This window comes from Erinaceus europaeus, chromosome 20 (assembly GCF_950295315.1).
Source record: "Erinaceus europaeus chromosome 20, mEriEur2.1, whole genome shotgun sequence".
NCBI lineage: Eukaryota > Metazoa > Chordata > Mammalia > Eulipotyphla > Erinaceidae > Erinaceus > Erinaceus europaeus.
Genome location: NC_080181.1, coordinates 2198013 through 2219305, shown reverse-complemented (window position 1 = coordinate 2219305; position 21293 = coordinate 2198013). Strand labels below are relative to the sequence as shown.

At 53.3% G+C, this 21293-nt stretch overlaps 1 protein-coding gene across 3 annotated transcripts in view; it reads left to right on the top strand.

The window, feature by feature from the left end:
* The first annotated feature begins 7458 nt into the window (after positions 1-7458).
* Positions 7459-21293, top strand: part of MTMR2 (myotubularin related protein 2) — a 29909-nt gene continuing 16074 nt past the window's right edge. Inside the window, exon 1 of one of the 3 annotated variants that reach the window (XM_007520714.3) lies at positions 7459-7677. In XM_007520714.3, coding sequence (XP_007520776.1) covers positions 7598-7677 — 80 coding nt within the window. In that variant the 5' untranslated portion in view covers positions 7459-7597. Of the gene's footprint in view, positions 7678-17506; positions 17724-19502; positions 19603-21293 lie in introns of those variants that run through there. The other 2 variants (XM_060179681.1, XM_060179679.1) reach the window with 2 other exon arrangements.

Below are 21293 nucleotides of genomic sequence, written 5' to 3'. Positions count from 1 at the left end.
GTCATAGTGGACAGTCACAGTGGTGAGTGTTGCAATGCCCCTCTCCAGTGGCTCTGGAGGGCTGGCCCACAGACAGGTGGGCTCAACACCAGCAGAAAGACGCCATGGACAGACAGAGCGTGTGCTCCTCTGAGATGAGTCCCAGGGTGCCCTGGGGTCACGGCAACAGACACTGTGAGCGTCATCTGCAGAGGGCGAGGGGACCCGGGATTCTGGGTGCAGGGCTGGGTCCCCCACCAGAGGCACAAAAGGACCCTGGAGTGATTGGAGATGGAATCAAGAGCACCCCTTAAAGCCCCATTCACCCACCTCTTGCTTAGTCTTTTTTTCCCCCTCCAGGGTTACTGCTGGGGCTCGATGCTGGCACTACAAATCCACTGCTCCTGGAGGCCACTTTTTCCCTTTTATATATATATTTTTTTATTTACTCCCTTTTGCTGTCCTTGTTTTAGTGTTGTAATTATTATTGATGTCATTGTTATTGAATAGGACAGAGAGAAATGGAGAGAGGAGGGGAAGACAGAGAAGGGGAGAGAAAGACAGACGCCTGCAGACCTGCTTCACCGCCCGTGAAGCGACTCCCCTGCAGGTGGGGAGCCGGGGGCTCGAACCGGGATCCTTACGCGGGACCGTGCGCTTCGTGCCACATGCACTTAATCCACTGAGCTACCGCCCGGCTCCCCATTTTTCCCTTTTATTGGGCATGACAGAGAGAAATTGAGAGAGATGGGGAGGTAGGGAGAGAGATACCCGCAGACTGCTTGCCACTTGTGAAGTTGCTCCACTGCAGGTGGGGAACCTGGGGCTCGAACCCGGGTCTCTGTGCAAATCCTTACACTTATGCTATGTGTGCCACTGCCCAGCACCCCTCTAGTGTAGTCTTTACTGTTGCTCTTTTTCAGGGAATGGCCTCTTAAAACTTGAAGTGTCAGAGACAGGAAGGAAGGAACTCCCATCTGTGGGGTGTGAGTGGGCGCTGCCCTGAGCGTCACACGCGGAGGCTCATCCTGGGCGAGGGGCTCCTTCATTTGGGCCCACACCCCAGGGTGCCCTTCAGCCAGGTCAGAAGCGCCACGTAGACTAGTCTTCAGCTCACGTGGTCAGCTTCCAGCAGGACGGGGCCCACGGTGACTGCCCTGTCTGTCTGCCTTCGGGGCTGTTGGGGAACGGACAGGTCTGCTGAGCGGGAGAGGTGGGCCACAGGAAGGGGCCTGCAGTGCAAAAACTGGTTTAAACGAGCATTGAAATAAAATGGAACAGCGGCCAGGTGGTGGTGCCTCCGATTTAAGCACACAGAATACTTTGGGCAAGGACCTGGGTTCAAGCCCCCACCTGCTGTGGGGAAAGTTTACAAGCAGTGAAGCAGGCCTGTAGGTGTCTCTCTCCCTCTCTTATCTCCCCTTCCCATCTCAATTTCTCTCTGTCCTACGAATAACAACAACAAAAATAATGGAGAAAAAGGCCTCCGGGAGCAGTGGATTCTTAGTGTTGGCACCAAGCCCCAGGAATAACCCTGGAGACAAAAAATTTTTTTTTTCTTATGATACACACAGTGCCACAGAAGGATTCAGAACAGTACAGGGTGGTACCATGAATGTCAGTCTCATGATGGCCTCCAGAGTGTGGGTGTTTAGTTTCTCTCTTCCTTTCTTTCTTTCTTTCTTTCTTTCTTTCTTTCTTTCTTTCTTTCTTTCTTTCTTTCTTTCGTTCATCTCCAGGGCTATGGCTGGGGCTTTGTCCCTGCACTATTAATCCATTGCTCCTGAAGGCCGTTTTCTCCTTTTTTTTTTTTTCTGATATGACAGAAAAATTGAGAGGGGAAGGGAGATAAAGAGGGTCAGGAAAAGACAGACGCCTGCAGACCTGCTTCACCGCCTGTGAAGCCACCCCCCTGCAGGTGGGAAGCCGGGGGCTCGAACTGGGATCCCTACACCGGTCCTTGTGCCTTGCGCCACGTGCGCTTAACCCGCTGCGCTACCGCCCGACCCCCAAGGCCTGATTTTTTTATATGATGTATGTCTCTACTAGTCTAATTTTTGTATCACTCACTGGAAAAATAGACTATTTTACATGTGGCCTTTTGGTTCAAGCTAACAAAGAGTTTTTGTTCATCTTTGGAGTGATCAGAAGCCTTGAGGGGTGTCTTAATTCCGCTGGAAGTGTCGACGGCTTTGTTCTTTTCACAAAAACAAATCAGAGCAGTGTTGGGGGATTAGGTCTTGGCCATTCAATCTAGAAGACCCCTTTATGGTGGAAAAACATTCCGTGCCGATAGCCACTGCGGCAAGCATGTTCACGGAACAGGTCTGACCACCACACTGCAAGTGCTGAGCAGCTCCAAGCATCAGCCTTCAAGGCTGTGTGGGGGGAGAAACACAGCCGTTAGTTCCTGCTGTGGCCGAGTGAATTCAGCACAGAGCTGTCCTTCCTTCTACAGCGATGTGTGTTACCCAAGGTCTTTCTTCTCCCAAAATCCATTTTAAAGGTAGTGGGTAATAGTTGAAGACCCAGCCTGACTTCTTTCACATACGCTAATAACAGACTTTGGAAGCTGAACAAGCAAAGGCTTGTCTAGAGAAATGAACAGCAGATGTCACGGTGGGCATGTCCCAGAGCTGCTTTCTGCTCTGACACAGTGACTCACAGATTCCCTCTGCAGCCCCCCTCCCCGGCCCCTCGGACCAACCGTCGTCGGCCCCAGCTGGGTGTGACTTAGGGAACTGGTCAGACCCGGCATGTGAGTATCCCTTTTGTTTTTATTTAAAAACGCAAAATGTGTTAAGGCGTGTGGTTCACCTCAGAGGACGTTCCAACCATTTTTTTTCTTATTCTTTTTTCTTCTTATTTAAGAAAGGAGACATTAACAAAACCACAGAATAAGAGGGGGTACAATTCCGCACAATTCCCATAACCCGATCTCCATGTCCCATCCCCTCCCCTGATAGCTTTCCCATTCTCTATCTCTCTGGGAGTATGGATCCAGGGTCGTTGTGGGTTGTAGAAGGTGGGAGGTCTGGCTTCTGTAATTGCTTCCCTGCTGAACATGGGCGTTGACTGGTCGATCCATACTCCCAGTCTGCCTCTCTCTTTCCCTAGTGGGGAAGGGTTCTGAGGAAGCGGAGCTCCAGGACACAGTGATGGGGTTGTCTGTCCAGGGAGGTCTGGTCAGCGTCTCGCTGGCATCCGGAACCTGGTGGCTGAAAAGAGAGTTAACATACAAAGCCAAACAAATTGTTGAACAATCATGGACCCAAAGACTGGAATAGTGCAGATGAAGTGTTGGGGGTATTCCCTGCATGCTCTTGTGTACTTCTGCTTTCAGATATTTATTTTTGCCCTAGTTTATGGGCACATGTGAACCTATGCTCTACCTCAGGGGACCTGGACAATATCTAGGTTTGGGGACGTTCCGACCATTTTACATCTGAAATGAAAATGTGAGCTGCTCTCCCTGAACAGTGCAGGGATTTAAAAGGAAGCTCATCTTGAACTTCTGTTTGTTTTTTGTTTTTAATCATCCTTATTTTATTTATTTATTGGACAGAGACAACCAGAGATCGAGAGGGAAGGGGGAGCTAAGAGAGGGAGAGAGACAGAGAGACACCTGCCACCCTGCTTCACTACTCACAAACCTTTCCCCCTGCAGGTGGGACTGTGTGCTCAACCAGGTGCCCCTCCCAGGCCCTAAAGGTTTTTGTTTGTTTGTTTTTTTACCAGAGCACTGCTCAGCTCTGCTTTACGGTGGTGCAGGGGATTGGACCTGGGACTTCAAAGCCTCAGGCATGACAGTGTGTTTGCATAATCATTATGCCGTCTACCCCTACCCAAGTTTTTTTTTTTTTTTTGGTTTCGTTTTGTTTTTTACCAAAGCGGTGAGCCTTTGGTTTCTGGTGAGACTGGGGTTTGAACCTGAAGCTCTGATGCTCTGGGCAGGGCCACTACACTAGGTCAGCACTCTGCACTTCCGGCCTCTCCCTTCTTGTAGTTTAACGTCAGAACAAGATCTGTGGGTGTCTCCCATGGGCAGCTGTGTTCAGAGACCTGAGAAGCTTTTTTGTGGGAGACCTAGATGCCCGTCTCTCCGTGGGACTGTGTCTCTTGGAACGACCTGTCAGCCGCCATGTGTCAGCAAAGATATGTCAAAACCACCTGGATGAGAGAAACCAAGAGAAACTCTGAGTAAGTGGGACTCGCCTCCACCTTCAGTTCTGAGTGCCCCAGAGCAGCTGCAGCCTAACATCAGGATACGTTCACAGCCTGAAGCCCAGAATTCACCTGGGGTGAAGGGAAGGTACTCGCACCACAACCCCCTTGGCCATGGCGAGTCAGAGCAGGAATGCAGCTGGTGACCCTGAACACATAAGCACCGTGCCCCACATAGGTGTCACCTGCACTCGGCACCCAGCGCTGGCCTCTGAAGACGGGGACTAGAGCCTGACAGTTCAGACAAGCCCTTCCTGGAGATTCAAGAGCTTCAAGCAGATGTGTGGTTTTTTAATATTACTATTTATTTTCAATTTCTGAGGTTATTCAACATATACTGGAGGTCACTCAGGGAAACTAGGCACTGGTAATTTTTTTTTTCTTTTTTGTTGCCTCCAGGGTTATCACTGGGGCTCGGTGTCTGCACTATGAATCCACTGCTCCTGGAGGCTACTTTTCCCCTTTTGTTGCCCTTGTTGTTTATCATTATTGTTGTTCTTATTGTTGTTGATGATGTCGTTTTCATTGGATAGGACAGAGAGAAATGGAGAGAGGAGGGGAAGACAGAGAGGGGAGAGAAAGACAGACACCTGCAGACCTGCTTCACCGCCTGTTTTGCGACCTCCCTGCAGGTGGGGAGCTGGGGGCTCGAACCGGGATCCTTACACCGGTCCTTGCTATATGCTTAACCCGCTGCGCTACCGCCCAGCCCCCTTCTATTTTTCTTATTACACCAGATAGAAATTGAGAGAGGAGGGGAGATAGAGAGAGAGAGAGAATGATAGACACCTGCAGACCTGCTTCACCGCTCATGAAGTGTAACCCCCTGCAGGTGAGGAGCAGTGAGTGACTCGAACCCGGGGCCTTGCGCTTGGTAGTATGTGTACTTAACCAGGTGCACCACAGCCAGGCCCCCCAACACTGGGCTCTCCACTTGTCACCAAGATTTCAGCCATGCCTGCCCTCTGTCCTTAACCTGAGTTCTGACTTCCTGCCTCCTCTTTGATTCCTTTGTTCAGTCACACAGAGGTCTACTGTGAGCAGGAGACGTGCAGCATGTCAGGTGCCAAGCCGCCCCTTCTTCCTGCTGCTAAGAGTCTCACTAGCCTAAGTGAAGTCATTTAAGTGGAACAACGCCATCGTTGTCCTTTTGTGGCGTGCTCATTTCGTTTAGCACAACGTCCTCCAGGTTGTCCAGGTTGACCCCTGCTGTGGCTGGTGACAGAACTCCTGTCCTTTTTGAAGCCAGCTTACTATGATTCCATCCCGTGCAGAGAGGTGGACAGGTTTTATTTATCAGTTCGACTGTGACTGGATAGTTGCTCCCACCTCTCCCGTTCTTGTGAACAGTGCCACTGTGAACACGAATGTGCGAACCGAGAGACTGTTTTCAATCCTGTTGCATGTATACTGTGAACTGGACTTGCTGGACCAAAGGGTACTTCTGTTTCTTTGTTGTTGTTTTTTTCCCTTTTGTTGCCCTTGTTGTTTTATCGTTATTCTGGTTATTACTGTTGTTGTTATTGATGTCATTGTTGTTGGATAGGACAGAGAGAAATGGAGAGAGGAAGGAAAGACAGAGAGGGGGAGAGAAAGACAGACACCTGCAGACCTGCTTCACCGCCTGTGAAGCGACTCCCCTGCAGGTGGGGAGCCGGGGGCTCGAACCGGGACCCTTATGCCAGTCCTTGTGCTTTGTGCCACGTGCACTTAACCCACTGCACTGTCGCCCGACTCCCCTAAATTGTCTTTTGAACATACTGTTTCCTTGAAAACACAAACGTTCTGGATTAGATCTAGCCCTCTTCACCTCTAAGCTTTTGGCTTTCCTTGTCATATCCAGGAAGTCACTGCATCTCCTTGGTTTTGTTCTTTATAGTTTTCTTTAAAACATCACCTGTCAGCCTAAAGTTAATGTGATTTAAATTGACATCATCCTAGTAAGGAAGTGTTTTGTCTTATTTATCCATTGTTTTTCTTCCTTTCTTCCTTCCTTTCTTTCTTAAAAACGACCTTTTTTTGCCTCCTTCTATGCCCCATATAGGAGCTGGCTGGGATTCAGTCTCCATCAGGGAAAATTCCTATATGCTGCCCTGCCCTCCTTCCTGTGTCCTTTGTAACCGAAAATCACCAGAACACACATTTCCCCTTCACCCAGTTCCTGCCTGCTTATCGCGGTTCCAGCCCTCTGCCTGCCTTCCTGCTCCGCTGGGGAACTGGAGAGGACTGGGATGGGACTGGGAAGGGCCGGGGAAGGGCCGGGAAGGGATGTTCCTCTTTGCCCCAGTCGGCACCAAGGTCGCCGGCTGTCCACGTGTCTGCCTCTTGCATTTTCAGCAGTTCCCTCCTGTTTCCTCTCCCACCCCTCTTTGCATAGACGAAGCATAGGGATGAGAAGCTGGGCAGGGAACATAGCTCACCTGGATAGAGCGCTGCTTTGCTGCCTGCCTGTGTGACCCAGGGGTGATGCCTGATCTCTTCCATTCTGTCTCCATCTTTAAATAAATAAATAAATAAATATTTTCAAACAAAAAAAAAGCCCAAGTGCTTCTTCCCCCAGACACTTCCAGGGTCCCCAGCTCCCGGGGGCCGGGCTCACAGGAGGCCTGAGAGCTGTCCCCTCTGTCCCCTCTGTCCCCTCTGCAGGGCTGGGCCAGGCAGGGACGGGGACCGGGACTCCATGCCGACACCCGCTGCTCCTGCCCCACCTGAGCCCTCCGGTGACGGCCAGGTGCGACAGGTGTGGGGCTCCGGTGGGTGGCAGGCCAGAAAGGCGACTGAACAGCAGGTTGGGCTCAAGAGCATCTTTAGGCCAAGACTTGGGGACATGCGCCTGCCAACTGACCTCCTTCCCCTGCGTTGGGTCATGTGCCTGTCATCTGTCCCCTCCTCTGGGGACACGTGTTCATCACCTGCCTCCCCTCTACTGCTGGCAGCCTGGTCAGAGAAGCCTGGGCCACGGCGTCTGTGTCCAGGTGGGGGCGTGGTCTAGACGGGGCGTGGCCTAGAGGGGCGTGACCACACCGGGGGCGTGGCGGAAGTCAGAGGAGGTGGGACCGGGGCGTGGCGTTTAGCGTGAGGAGTGTGGTCACACGGCGTGGGGCGAGGCCGCATAGGAGGGCGTGGCTTCGGGGGCGGGGCGTCTCCGAGGGACGTGGCGTGGGGGCGTGGCTTCGCCTGTAGCGTGCTCACGTAGGAGGCGTGGCACGTCCCGCAGGGTGTGTATAGATATATATAGGGGGCGTGGCGCCGCCGGGGCGTTTAGTCCTGCGCTCGGCGCGCGCGGTGCGGGCTGGGAAGACATGGCCGCTTCCGGTGTGTGCACCGGGCTGTCTCAGGAGTGAGCGGCGCTTACCGCACGTCCTGGGCCAGCGCTCCCGCCGCCTCCCGCGCCATGGACAAGAGCTCGAGCTGCGAGAGTCTGGGCCCCACGCCCGTGGCCGCGCGGCCGCCCAGCGCCGACTCGCTGTCCAGGTCCGCGGGCGCCTGGGGTGTGGGGCCGCGGGGACCTTGGGGTGCGGGGCTGGAGGGCCTCGGGGTGCAGGGACTCCGGCATGCGGGGCCACGGGGACCCTGGGGTGCGGGGACCTCGGGTGCGGAGACCACGGGGTGCGGGGACCTCGGGTGCGGAGACCACGGGGTGCGGGGACCTCGGGTGCGGAGACCACGGGGTGCGGGGACCTCGGGTGCGGAGACCACGGGGTGCGGGGACCTCGGGTGCGGAGACCACGGGGTGCGGAGACCACGGGGTGCGGGGGTCTCGGGGTGCGGGGCCGGGAGCCTCAGCGGCCTGTGGGCCCCGTAGGCTGCAGCGGCCAGGGCTGGCGGGCGCGGGGTGCGGGGCTCCAGCGGGTGGGCGGCCGGGGAGCCGGGCTGGGCGGTGACCCCCGCTCGCCCTCCGCAACCCCCGTCTCCCTGCGGCACCCGGAGGCGCTCGGGCCCCGCTCCCCCCGCCGCGGCTGTTCCCGTGGGAAGCCGGTGGCTCCTTCCCTGGCGGGTCATTTTGGGGCCGGCTCTCCGCCCCATTTCCTGCGGCCTGTCCTGCTGGCTGTCCATCTGTCCCTGAGCTTCCCCCCACCCCCGGTCGCGGACCGCCAGTGAATGTTCAGGGCAAGGCCGCCGCCTCCTGAGGCCGAAACCGGCCGAGACCTCGGGCTCCGCAGTATTAAGACGCTCGTGCTTTACACGCCGACTTGGTTTTTTTATTTTTATTTTTATATATATATAATTTTTAAAAAATATTTATTTTTCCCTTTTGCTGCCCTTTTTTTTTCATTGTTGTTGTAGTTATTATTGTTGTTATTGATGTCGTCGTTGCAGGATAGGACAGAGAGAAATGGAGAGAGGAGGGGAAGACAGAGAGGGGGAGAGAAAGACAGACACCTGCAGACCTGCTTCACCGCCTGTGAAGCGACTCCCCTGCAGGTGGGGAGCCGGGGGCTCGAACCGGGATCCTTACGCCGGTCCTTGTGCTTTGAGCCACCTGCGCTTAACCCGCTGCGCTACCGCCCGACTCCCTTTTATTTTTATTTTTAACTTTTATTGTTTTAATTATCTGTTTGCCTCCAGGGTTATCGCCGGGGCTCGGTGCCTGGACTATGAATCCACTGCTCCTGGAGGCTGTTTTCCCCATTTGTCGTTATTATTATTGTTATTGCTGTCGCCGTCGTTGGACAGGACAGAGAGAAATGGAGAGAGATGGGGAAGACAGAGGGGGAAAGACAGACAGACACCTGCAGACCTGCTTCACCGCCTGTGAAGCGACTCCCCTGCAGGTGGGGAGCCGGGGGCTCGAACCAGGATCCTTGCGTTTTGCACCATGTGCGCTGAACCTGGTGCACCACCGCTGGGCCCACCGACTTCATTTTTAACATAGTGATTTAAGTCTCCCGGGAGAGGTAGGGATCTCTCTCTCTCTAGAGTCCCAGTGAAATCACGTTTTCCCTACTGAAAGTGATTGCTGTAGCGGGTAGATACTAAACTGCTGTGTGAAAACACTTTATGCTCCCCACCCGGTCTTAATCCATTTTGAACTCGCCCTGCCCAGTGTGGGTGAGATGCCCTTTCCCTCAGTGATAATAGGTCCTCTTGGGAGGTTATTGCTTAATATCATCACTCTAAAATAGATCCTCTCCGGGGCCAGTGTTAGCACACCTAGTTAAGCGCTCACATTGCAGTGTTGACGGACCCAGGTTCAAGTCCCCAGTCCCCACCTGCAGGTGAAAAGCCTCACGAGTGGTGAAGCAGGGCTGCAGGTGTCTCTCTGCCCCCCCCCCCCGTTTCTCTGTCTCTGTCCAGTAATAAGTAAAAACAAAATAAAGTGCAGTGAAACAGACCCTCTCCTCACGCACTCACGGCAGCTGGCCATGGGCTCCTGGCTTCTTGCGAAGCACTGTGTGCTGGTTGGTTTACCCAGCCTCCACGAACCTCACCCCCGTCTTGAGAGCAGGGTCAGAGCCCCATGGTCACAGCTCGGCAGTTAACGGGGAGACCCTGCGTGTCAGAGCACTTTATGCAGGACCAAAGACTTCGTAGTCTGATTATATTGTTCACTTGTCTTCAGTGTTTTTAAAGTCAACTTACTCACATAGAGACAGAGAAATCAAGGGGAAGATTTAGAGAAAGCCGTCTACAGCACTGCTTCACTCGTGAAGCTTTCTCCTTACAGCTGGGAGGTAGGCGCCTGAACCCAGGAACTTGCGCACTGATTATGACCTGTGCTCAGCTGGGCGCCACCTCTCCAGATTCAAAGGAGGTCTCGAAACTTTACATCAGGCTCAACCTGACGCTGTTGACTGGCTACGGAAGAAGGGCAAACGCTAGAAGAAGAAGAAGCTGGGCGTGCTACCCCCCAGCCCCTTGAGTTTTTTTTTTTTTAATTTTATGTTTACTATTCTGAATCTTAGATAATGATTTTCATACTTGGCAGTAAAATCATTGAGTAAACAGCTTGGAAAATTACAATTTCATGGAAAATTACAAATGGTAACTTGGTTCAGAATAAAATGTGAAGATGACAGGAATCAGTAATCTCATTCAGGGCCAAGTGGTGGCACACCTGATTGAGTGCACATGTTAAAATGCGCAAGGACCCAGGTTCAAGCCCCCAGTCCCCACCTGGAGGGGGGAGAGCTTCATAAGTGGTGAAGCAGGGCTGCAGGTGTCTCTCTGTCTCCCTTCTCTCTCAATTTCTATCTCTATCCAGATAAAGATAATGCAAAATTTAAAAATATGTTTAAAAGTAATCTCATCCAAGGGAAAGGATTCAGAACCATAGGAGGTTGCACAGTCTGTTAAGAAAAGGGAGAACGGGAAGCCAGGAAGCTCCGGTTCTTGCTCAGCTAGGTGCTTGGCCTGCATCCGTCACCTTTCTGGGCTGCAGTTATTTAAATAGAGGGTTGACTAAAAGTTTGCAAGATTCCTGGGCCTGGTGGTGATACACCTGGCGGCTGAACGCCCATGTTACAGTGCACAAGGACCCAGGTTCAAGCCCCCCAGTCCCCACCTGCAAGGGGGCTGCTTCATAAGCAGTGAAGCAGTGCTGCAGGTGTCTTTCTTTCTCTTCCCCCTCCTCTCATATTTCTGTCTCCAAAAATAAATCAGAAAGTTTGTAAGATTCCTTGAAGTCGGGGCTGGGTGGTGGCTGGTGCACCCGGTTGAGCACACATATTACAGTGCACAAGGACCCAGGTTCGAGCCCCTGGAACCCATCTGCAGGGGGAAAGCTTTGCAAGTGGTGAAGCAGTGCTGCAGGTGTCTCTCTACCCCTCTCTCTCTCTTATCACCCCATTCCCTCTTCAGTTCTGGATGTCTCTATCAAATAAAGATAATAAAAATTTAAAAAAAGATTCCTTGAAGTTGTAGGATGCTTTTTTTTTTTCTATAATGGTAGTACTTACTAAAATGAATATATTCTTAACTATATATAAGATACTTTTGAAATCTTTTACAAATGATACTAAATAAGTCTTATTTAAAACAAATGTCTTTTAACTGTAAAACAAGCACACTTGTTTCCTAAAAACAAATGCTAGCAATTTAAAAATTTATGCATGATTTCCACTTCTTAACAAAAGACTTATGGGCTTGAGAATATGAAAGAATTTTTACTTTGTGTGTGATGTTAATCTCTTGCTCTCTGAACAAAAGTATTAACTGTTTTGCACAGGAGAATGAGCTCTTGTGTAGGACAGAAAAGCAATGCTGGCTGTCAGCCATGTAGAAGTCATCCGGCTGACCTCTTTCCCGTGAGGAACACCTGTTCGTGGCAGGCCTGCGTTTCAGACACCTGTGCAGAATGACTTGGGCCGGGGTGCAGGTGATTCTGGCACAGGCTGGGTAGCGAAGGAGCATGGCCAGGATAGCCGGGGAACGTGTGCTACTTTGCGAGTGTGTGGGAAGCAAGCGGCAGGTGTCTAGGTGGCCTGGGAGGTGGCACGGTGGCAGCGTGCAGAGCTCACAAGCACCGGCTTTCATGTCAAGCCACAATACTGCATATGTGACGGTCAGGCTCTCTCCCTTGTTAGTAAATGAACAACAGGTCTTGATTTTTTAAAAAATCATGAGTGTATGCTTTGTTGTCTACAGTAAGGGTACTTTTCTGTTAGGAAGTTGCCTTGTGAATGTTTGCAGACGGAAACTGTAGTCGTTTCTTCAGTTTAGAAAGCCCCATCAGATTCATAAATGAAGCTGGCAACATACTTGCTCTGATTTTTCCAAGTGCTTGTATTAGATGAACATGGCTTAAATGTTTCACGTTAAGATGTCCCTGATTTGAGAGGTGTTTTGAATTCTCCAGGAAGTGGGAGGAATATAATGTGAAGGATGCTGCGCTCACCCACAGGTGCCTTTTTCTCCCTCACGGCACCCGCTGGACATGGGGACGTCCATTTGGGAAGGCAGCTCGCACGTACTGCACCGGCTCTCTCGTCTGAGTCGGGGTTCGGCTCTGCCTCTTAGTTCGCCACAGGCCTCTTCCTGTGGCCCCCAAGGCCACTCGGCTTTCTGTGGTTGCGACGCCAGTTTGCTGGCTGGCCGCAGTGAAGCCATCTTGTGTTCTCACCAAGGTGGGTGTCTTATGGGCCCACTGGTGTTGTCACAGTGTCCGTGCTTGTCCCTTCTCGTGTCCCCTTGTCCCCCAGCAGGGGGAGAGCTGCTGGTATCTGGCTGCACCCCTGCTTTGACCGATGCCTGTGTAGCTCTGCTCTGGTTCCTGACGGCAGCGCGACGGGCCGGGTCGGGCCAAAACGGGATGCAGGCTTCCTGTGAGTGCAGGTCTGCCTCTGACCCTTGCTCTGTGCAAGGGAAGCGGCCGGATCTGATGCCGCGCTGGGGCTGGCCTCTTGCCTTCCTGCTCCCTCTGCCTTTGCTCTGGACTGAATCGGAGACTGGCTGCTCAGTGATTCATTTACTGTTCCCTCACAGGGCCCAGAGGTGATGACTTTGGTGGCTTTGGCCTGGGCACCGCCTGGTTGCCTCGGGCTGTCTTGTTTTACCAGCTGCTCCTAGTCCCTTAGCTTACTAGCATCCTGTATTTGTGTCTAGCTCAAGGAACTGCACATAATGTGCTAAAAACAGTCTCTGTGCTTCACATTGTCAGTTGCGTACCATCTTGAAGTTAGCGTTTGAGGGCTCTGGGAGATTGCTCATCTGGTGACATACACAGTTTACTGGGTGCAAGGGCCTTGGCTCAAGCCCCTGGCCTCCCTGTGGGAGCATCAAGTAAAAGGGAAGTGAATCAAATTGGAAGAAAAAGAGTATCATCTGCAAACATCAATTCCTTTTGTATGTCTGTTTCTAGGCATTCTGATGGGCTGGGAACTGCCTGAGGTGCTAACTGAGTGAGTGAGTGAGTGAGTGAGTGAGTGAGTGAGTGAGTGCACTTGAGAACATGGTGAGCTCTCATGTCTGCTTTTAGCCCCAGGACCACGGAAGTGAGGTGCGGGTAGGAAGGGTGCTTTGGGGTTGTCTGTCCACTCCTGATGGCTGTATGTCCATTACATTCTTCCTGCACACCCAGCCCATCCTCTGGTCTGGCTGGCCGAGGCCAGGGCAGGAATCCTGCCCGCAGGCCAAGGAAGCCACCACCGTATGTCCGCTCAGAGCTGTCCGCTCAGAACTGGCCCTGACACGCCCAGCTGGGGTTTCCTCATTCCAGGGGCCTAGAGCACAGCACAGTAAGGTTCTGCTAGCGAGAAGCCAACATTGCCGTGGGTAAGCAGGAAGTACCGGGAGCTTGCTCTGTAAGAAGGGTCAGCAGCAGCTTACAAGTGAGTGTCAGAGCCGAGACTTGGGGACGGCTAGAAGTGAGCTAGACTCCAGCCAGCCTGCTTCCTGTGGTCAGTGAGAACAGGAGTTCCGGGAGGCAGCAGCCACCCCAGACTGGTGGAGACTATGCACTCCTGAGGGAATGGGCTTTTCCTTTCCTTTTTTTTAAATCCCCCCTTTTTTTGCCCTTGTTGTTTATCGTCGTTGTTGTTGTTACTGCTATCATTGTTGGATAGGACAGAGAGAAATGGAGAGAGGAGGGGAAGACAGAGAGGGGAGAGAAAGACAGACACCTGCAGACCTGCTTCACTGCTTATGAAACAGCCCCACTGCAGGTGGGGAGCCGGGGGCTCGAACTGGGATCCTTACACCAGCCCTTGCGCTTTGCGTCATGTGCGCTTAACCCACTGTGCTACTGCCCAGTCCCTCTTTTATATTTTTTAACTTATCATTGGGTAGAGACAGAAATTGAAGGAAGAGGGAGACAGACAGAAAGATACCTGCAGCTTCACCACTCATGAAGCTTCCCCCCTGCAGGTGGGGACCAGGGGCTCGAACCCGGATCCGTGTGCACTTTACCAGGTGTGGTACCTGGCCCCAGAATTGGCTCAGAGTAGTCAGGCACTCGCTCACACTGCGCCTCCTGCACGGGGAGGGGGTGTGGGGGGTCTGGAAGGTGGGCTGACTGCGGGGGCTGGTCTGGGAGTGAGGAGAGCAGGTTGGTCTCGGCTGTTGCTGAGCACGCGGCCGGCAGGCTCAGTGGCGCAGTCACAGCTCTCTCCTCGTCTAGCAGAAGTGCTCCTGCTGACGGCGTGCACAGCTCGGCCAGGGCACTCGTCTGTGGGGGCAGGTTTGGCTGGTGGTGGGCTGGTGTCCAGGAGCTTTGTGTCTCCTGAGCTGAGCCGTAACGACCCCAGCAATGGTGTGTGATGCTGGTGTTGCCCTGGAGAGAATTTCCTCTCCCTCTTGATGGTGTGTGTGTGTGTGTTCGTGTTCCTTTGCCTGACGACTCGAAAGATAGCATCATTTTCTGTCTCAAAAGCAGTTTTGCACGTTTGGACAGAAGATGAGTTAGACAGCAAGTGGGCCTGGTGCCGAGCTTGCCCCGTGCCCACCCTCCCCACAAGCTTTCAGTCGCCGACCGGCTTCAGCTTAGGGTTCCTCGAGTATCTGAACCCCCTAAGTGCCTCTGTGTTTGTTTGCAGTTAATGTGTTAGGAGCCATTGACACCTGAAGACCACCAGAAGCGAAGAGAAAACATGTCAGAAGTCACAGTGCAAGTGGATGGGGAGATGCGAGTGAGCAGTGGGCACAGCCAGTGTCGCCACCCGTGTGTCTGGAGTCCATGGGCCAGACACAGTGAGCCGTGCGCGCGTGCTGCCCATCCCTCCAGCCGCGGCTGCTCCTGGGGGCGAGGGGCAGCCTGCAGTCGTGAGTCCTCAGTCAGTTCCCACAGCACTCTGCTGGGTTTGTCTCCTCTCTTTCCTCCTCCGCGTTGCGCAGGTTGGCGGGGCTCTTGCCGTGCTTGGAGTCGTGCATATCCTGTCGCGTTGTCTGGCTTTTGCCCACTGCCAGTGTGGCCTGGGCTCTGTGGTGTCTGCATCTTGGGAATCCAGCCGGCGTGCTCAGCGTCTCCTCCCTGCTTTCCTCACCTGCCCCTGCTCTCCCCCTCTGCCCAGCTGTAAACATCACACCTACTGTGTGCACCGTGCGCACTGCATCCGGCCCAGGATCCCCGAGGCCTTAGTGCTGAGAGGGTCGCATCACATCCCGCTGCAGGGTGGCACTGGAGGGCACTGGCTGAGGACCCCAGTGCTTGGCCAGACCCGCCGACCCCAGGCAGCTGGACAGTGTTCCTCACTTGTGCGTGCTCTTGGCTCCGGGTCCAGGGCTCTGAGATGAGCGGCCACGCCTAGAAGTTCAGTAGCGACACAGGGCATTGGCAGGCTAGCTACCAGGAGAGGCTGGAGTCACATTCCTCCAGTCAGGGCTGGCCCACGCCTCCCACCTCCTGCCTCCCACCTCCGGGCTTCACCATGTCACACGGCTTCTGTTAGGCCTCGCTGTGCAGACACAAATTATGACCTGCCCATCACTGTCTGGGAAAGAGCAGCACAGCCTTTGCAGCCCACAGGCTGCTGCTGTGACGGTCTGGTGTGTGACCATTTGGACTCTGAGACTGAAGGGACTTAGGTGTGGAGACTCCGTGTTAGGCCCTCTGCACAGCAGTGATCTGTGTGGTCCTTCTGTGCTGACAGCCATGCGCCACTCTGGAGCTGGACAGTGACCATCACGGCTGCTGCTGTGACGGCCCTGCCTGCTCAGTTTCCTTATCTGCAAGAAATAGTTGACATTTCTAAAGGGTGGTGCTGATGTTAAGTACTATCACTTCTTCTTCTTCTAGCGTTTGCCCTTCTTCCGTAGCCAGTCAACAGCGTCAGGTTGAGCCTGATGTAAAGTTTCGAGACCTCCTTTGAATCTGGAGAGGTGGCAGTCGTTGACTATGTGGGTCATAGTCTGTCTGTAGGAAACAGAGTTGGCAGTCTCTTGGAAACAGAGCTGGCAGTCAGCTGAGGTCAAGAACAAACACCTCATCGCAGACCCCTGCAAGCGTCAACCCGGCTTTGACCTAGCACATTATGATTGGGCCCTCCTCACTCGCTATTGAACAGGCCATGGCCAGTGCACCGCTATGTTCCATCGCTGGGGAGCCAGAGACGACCCGAACTGCCCCTGCGGCTCCAGTACTATCACTAAAGATTGTATGAAAACAGACATTGTCCACATTCTTATACCAATAATGAAAAAGAAAGGAAGAAAGAAAAAATGTTTTTAAAGACGCGGGTGCTCCCCTTCCCGCCGACTGCTCTAACTCGGGCCTGCGTCTGCACATGCTGAGGACTCGGGAGTCTGCGCGGAGGAGCCGTCTCTGTGCCGTGCAGAGCGGGGCAGCCAGCTGGTGGCAGCATTGCTCTGGCTGGCTGGGAAGAGCACGACTGTGCACACAGCACGAAGAACTGACCTGCGCCTTTTCTGCTCTTAACAGCTGCATTCTGCACGTTGGGTTGAGAAAGGGCACATGTGAGGGTGTCTGTCCTGGTCCCTCGGTCTCAGGTTGGGGTGGCTGAGCCTGTGCTGCTGGGCATCTCTGTTCCCCTCAGTGCTTCTGCTCGGAGGACACAGTCTCAGGGCAGTGTGTGGGGGGTGCTGTCCTCTTTTTCTTATCACTGGGGCTCCATGCCTACACTGTGGATCCACTGCTCCTGGCAACCATCTTTTTCCATTGTTCCTATTGTTGGATAAGACAGAGAGAAATGGAGAGAGGAGGGGGAGAGGAAGACAGACACCTGCAGACCTGCCTGTGAGGCAGCCGGGGGCTTGAACTGGGATCCTCGCGTGTGGCAATGAGCGTGCTCAATCGGGTGCCCCACCGCCCAGCCCCAAACACTTAAGTTTCTCACCAGGGTCAGTGTAGTGTGACATTTCCTCAGGGAAATGGATGTTTGAATACCTCTACCCTCCAGGCTCCTCACAGATCTGAGTTTGAGTCGGGTCTGGGGGGTCCTGGGGAAACTCTTCAAGGAACCATGAGACGCCCCGTCCCCCAGCCTTGACCCCCGACCGCTCTCCCCTAGATGAGTCTGTGGGCGTCTCCTGGCTTGTGGACGTGTGCCCCCAGGGAAGGCCTCCGAGGATCTGAGGAGAGCCCAGCTCCCGGCTGCCGCCTAGCCTTTCTGGCTGTTGCACTGTCAGAGCGCACGCCCTGCCCCGCCCTGCTTGGGACATGGCTGGCAGAACCGCAAGTAAAATGCCGCCAGCTAAACTGCCTTCGGGGTCACGTGCAGCCAAGAGCCTTGGGGTTTTCCAGACCAGCTGCCCAGAGCTCAAATGCCCTTTGTCTCTCCAAAGAAAACAGTGGACTCGTGGCCCGTCAGTCAGACGCCCTGTCTTGTTGCGCCGAGAAAGAATAGCTGTGCGCCACGCGCTGGTCCTGGGAGCTGCTTTTGTTTCCTGGCCCGAAGGCCTGGCAGGAGGCTTCTGTGTCCCAGTGCCTGTGCCAGGCGGGGCCTTTCCTCCTGCTGCCGGGACACTGGCCCTTTGTGGCGCGGCCCCACCCCCGATGCCCGGCAGAGCCCAGAGCATCCTGCACGTGTGACCCTGGTGTGCCGGCAGGCGTCCGCACCAGCAAGCGGAGAGGAGTCAGCCCCTCTGGTGAAGCGGCAGGTAGGCAGGAGCGTGGCCACCTGCGACAGGCAAGCGGTTTGGGTCTCGTGGCTGTGGCCAAAAATCCCGGAAAGCAGCTGGGCCCCACGCCTGCCTCCTCCCTGTGGCTCTTGTGCCCAGGCAGACTTTGCCGTTTCCCCTGAGACGTGAGGGCAGGAGACAGAGACAGTGGATTCCGGCATTGAGGGTGCTTGGGGTTCACTTTCCTGGCGCTGGGCAGTGCCCCAAGTGTGACCAGCCTGCCTGACGGTGGCCCAGAGGCACCTGCAGGGCGGGGGGCAGGCTCCGCCTGAATCTGGGTCACATGGGGTGTGCATAGACCTTTAAAGCTCTCTGATGCTGGTGGTGTTTATAGCGATTTGTCTGCTAAGTGGCTTTTCTTTCTCCTATTTTTAAATGTGAAAGTGTGGGCTGGGAATGCAGCTCAGCAGAAGAGCTCATACTCTGTATGTGTGGCCTGGATCTGGTCCTGCCACCCACCTCCACCCCCAAAAAAGAGGGAAACCAGTTTACGACTGTGTGTGCATTTTACAGTGCAGTGGAAAGTGCTGCTAGGGCCAAGTACTTGGATTCAATAAACCCCTTTTAAAAGGAGACCCATACTTCCATTCCATGCTGTTTTCCCTTCGGAAGAGGATACTCTTATAACTCAGTGATGCTATTTGCTGAACACTCTTTTCTTCCCCTCCAGGGTGATCTCTGGGGCTGGATGCCGGCACGGCGAATCCACTGCTACTGGCGGCCATTTTCCCCATTTTATTGGACAGGACAGAGACATTTAGAGAGGAGGGGGAGATGGGAGAGACACCTGTAGACCTGCTTCACCACTTGTGATGCTTTCCTCCTGCAATGGGGAGCCGAGGCTCAAACCAGGATCCTTAAGCGGGTCCTCTGTTCTTTGTCCTTTGTGCGTTTATCCTGGTGTGCCACCACCCAGCCCCAGAACACGTTTTAAAATCTTTTTAATTGCCTCCAGGGTTATCACTGAGATTTGGTGCTGGCATTATGAATCCACTGCTCCTTCGTCTATTTTTCCCTTTTATTTTTTGGTGGGTTTTGTTTGTTTTATTTATAAGACTAAGAGAAATAGAGATGGAGGGGGAAGAGAGAGAGAGATCCCTGCAGACCTGCTTCACTACTCATGAAGCTTCCTCTCCAGCTGCATCCCTGTGCATGGTAAGGTGCACTTACTGCTTCATAAGAACGTTCATTCATGCTGGGGGAGACAGCATGATGGTTATGCCAACAGACTGTTACGCCTGAGGCTCCTAAGTCCCAGGTTCAGTTCCCTGCACCACCCTAAGCCAGAGCTGAGCAGTGCTTTAGTAAAAAATAATAAAGCTTGTTGAAGACTGGGGGCAGTGCCCACACAGGCTGGCCCTTAGGCATGTGCTGTGCTCTGCGGCAGCTCTGTGGTGGTGGTGGTGTGTGTGTGTGTGGACAGAGAGGCAGCGTTGACTCTGGAGGTGGAAAGGTTATTTCAGAATTCCAAGATAGCTTGTGTTTCCATTGTGAACTGAGCGGTTGACGTCCGTGCTCTGGACCCTTGGGGGTGAGGTTTGAACTTGCCGACTCCTGCTCCAGCGGCCACTCCCCACAGGTCTTCCCCACCTGTTCATCCTCAGAGGACTGAGCCCACAGCCTGCCGCCACTTCCGTGCTTCCTGCGCACTGTGGAGAGGACTGGGCACAGGACACGGCTCAGGGAGAGGCAGAGAGGACAGAGACTCCATCAGTCCCTAATTATTGCTGAAATAAAGTGTGTTGCTTTGTCCTTAAAGGCTTATTCATCACCAGGCAGAGAGCCAGAGCGAGCCGTGCCTGTCACCTGAGCGCTCACCACTGTGCCATCTCCTGCTGCAGAGCCCTAGGTGTGGAAGCACAGCTATTGCTTGTCGGGGAAGTGACAGTAGGGCGGCCTTTTCTTTCCTGGGCTGTGCAGGGGCACTAGGTGACCATCAGTGGGACAACTGCTGGAATGGCTGTGCTTCCGTCTGAATAGTAACCAGAGTCCAGCTTTATTTTTTATTTATTTTTACTTGTGATCGACAGTGTACTGACCGCACCTTCCCCCTCCCACAGTCACGACCAGAGTTCACAGGTCTTGGGAAGTTTGCTCGTTTTGTTTTGTTCCAAGTTAGTATGTAGCAGATGTCTGGATTCCACAGGAGTGAAACTATCTGGTAGTTGTTCATCTTTCTAGTCATTTTGCTGAGCGTGATCACCTCCAGCTCCATCCATTTTGTTCCAGGGACATAATATCAACACATCTATATTCCTTATTAGTGATTTAATAATGACTAACAATATTCTAAGATAGCAAGGGCACAACTCCACAGAGTTTCCACCAGCAGACCTCTGTGTCCCATCCTCTCCATTGGAAGCTTCCCTGTTCTTTATCCCTCTGGGAGCATGGACCCAGGGTCCTTATGGGGAGCAGAAGGTTTTGAGTTCTGGCTTCTGTAATTGCTTCCCCGCTGGACATGGGTGTTGGCAGGTGGATCCACAACCCCAGCCTGTCTCTCTCTTTCCCTAGTGGGGCAGGGCTCTGGGGAGGTGGGGTTCCAGGACACATTGGTGAGGTTATCTGCCCAGGGAAGGCAGCGTGGCATCATGGTAGCATCTGCAACTTGGTGGCTGAAAAGCATTACAAAACAAAGCAGAACAAATTGTTTAATAATCAAGAACCTAAAGGTAAGAATAGAGCAGATGAGATTTGGGGTCTTCAAGTTGGAAGAAACTGGAAGTCTCTTTTAGGTATCATCTTTTTTGATTGCCGAGTAGTATTCCATGGAGTAGATAGCCCATAACTTCTCTATCCAGTCATCTGTGGATGGGCATTTAGGCTGCTTCTGATCTTTGTCTGTTGTGAATCATGCAGCTGTGACACAGGGCTGCATGTGTCCCTTCTATTAGTGTTTGCGTGTCCACTGGATAAAGGCTCAGAGTGGCCTTGCTGGGTCATACGGTGATTCCACGTTTGTTTCAGGACTCTCCATGCAGCTTCCACAGGGCTGCCCCAGTCTGCATTCCCACCAGCAGTGAAGCAGAGCCCCTTTTCTCCACGACCTCTCCAGCACCTGCCACTTCCTGCTGTGCAGATGGAAGCCGTCCTCCCAGCTGTGAGACGGGATCTCAGCATAACTGTAACTTGCATCTCTGAGTGAAGTGGGGCATTTCTTCATGTGTCTGGGCCAGTGGATCTCCTCTTCAGAAAACTCTCTATTTAAAATAGTTCTTTGGCCTTTTTCATTGGGTGATTGTTTTTTCTTTTGTTGAGCCGTACCAGCTCTTTATCAATGTCTGATATCAGTCCCTTGTCTGATGTGATGTGTAAATATCTTCTCTCATTTACTGGGTTGCCTGGTTGTCCTTGTGTAGTTTGTTTCTGATGTGTAGAAAGAAGCTTCTTAGTTTCATGTACTTGCATTTACATAACTCTTACCCAGTAACTGCTGACTGGAGGGTCAGGAACACAGTAAGAGCTGAGAGTGTCTGACGGGCTCAGCCTGCATCAAAGGCCCAGGGCGCTGCGCTCACTGGGGGGCAGCTTGGGCGAGGAGGACACAGCACAGCCGGTGTCAGGCTGACTCAGATGCT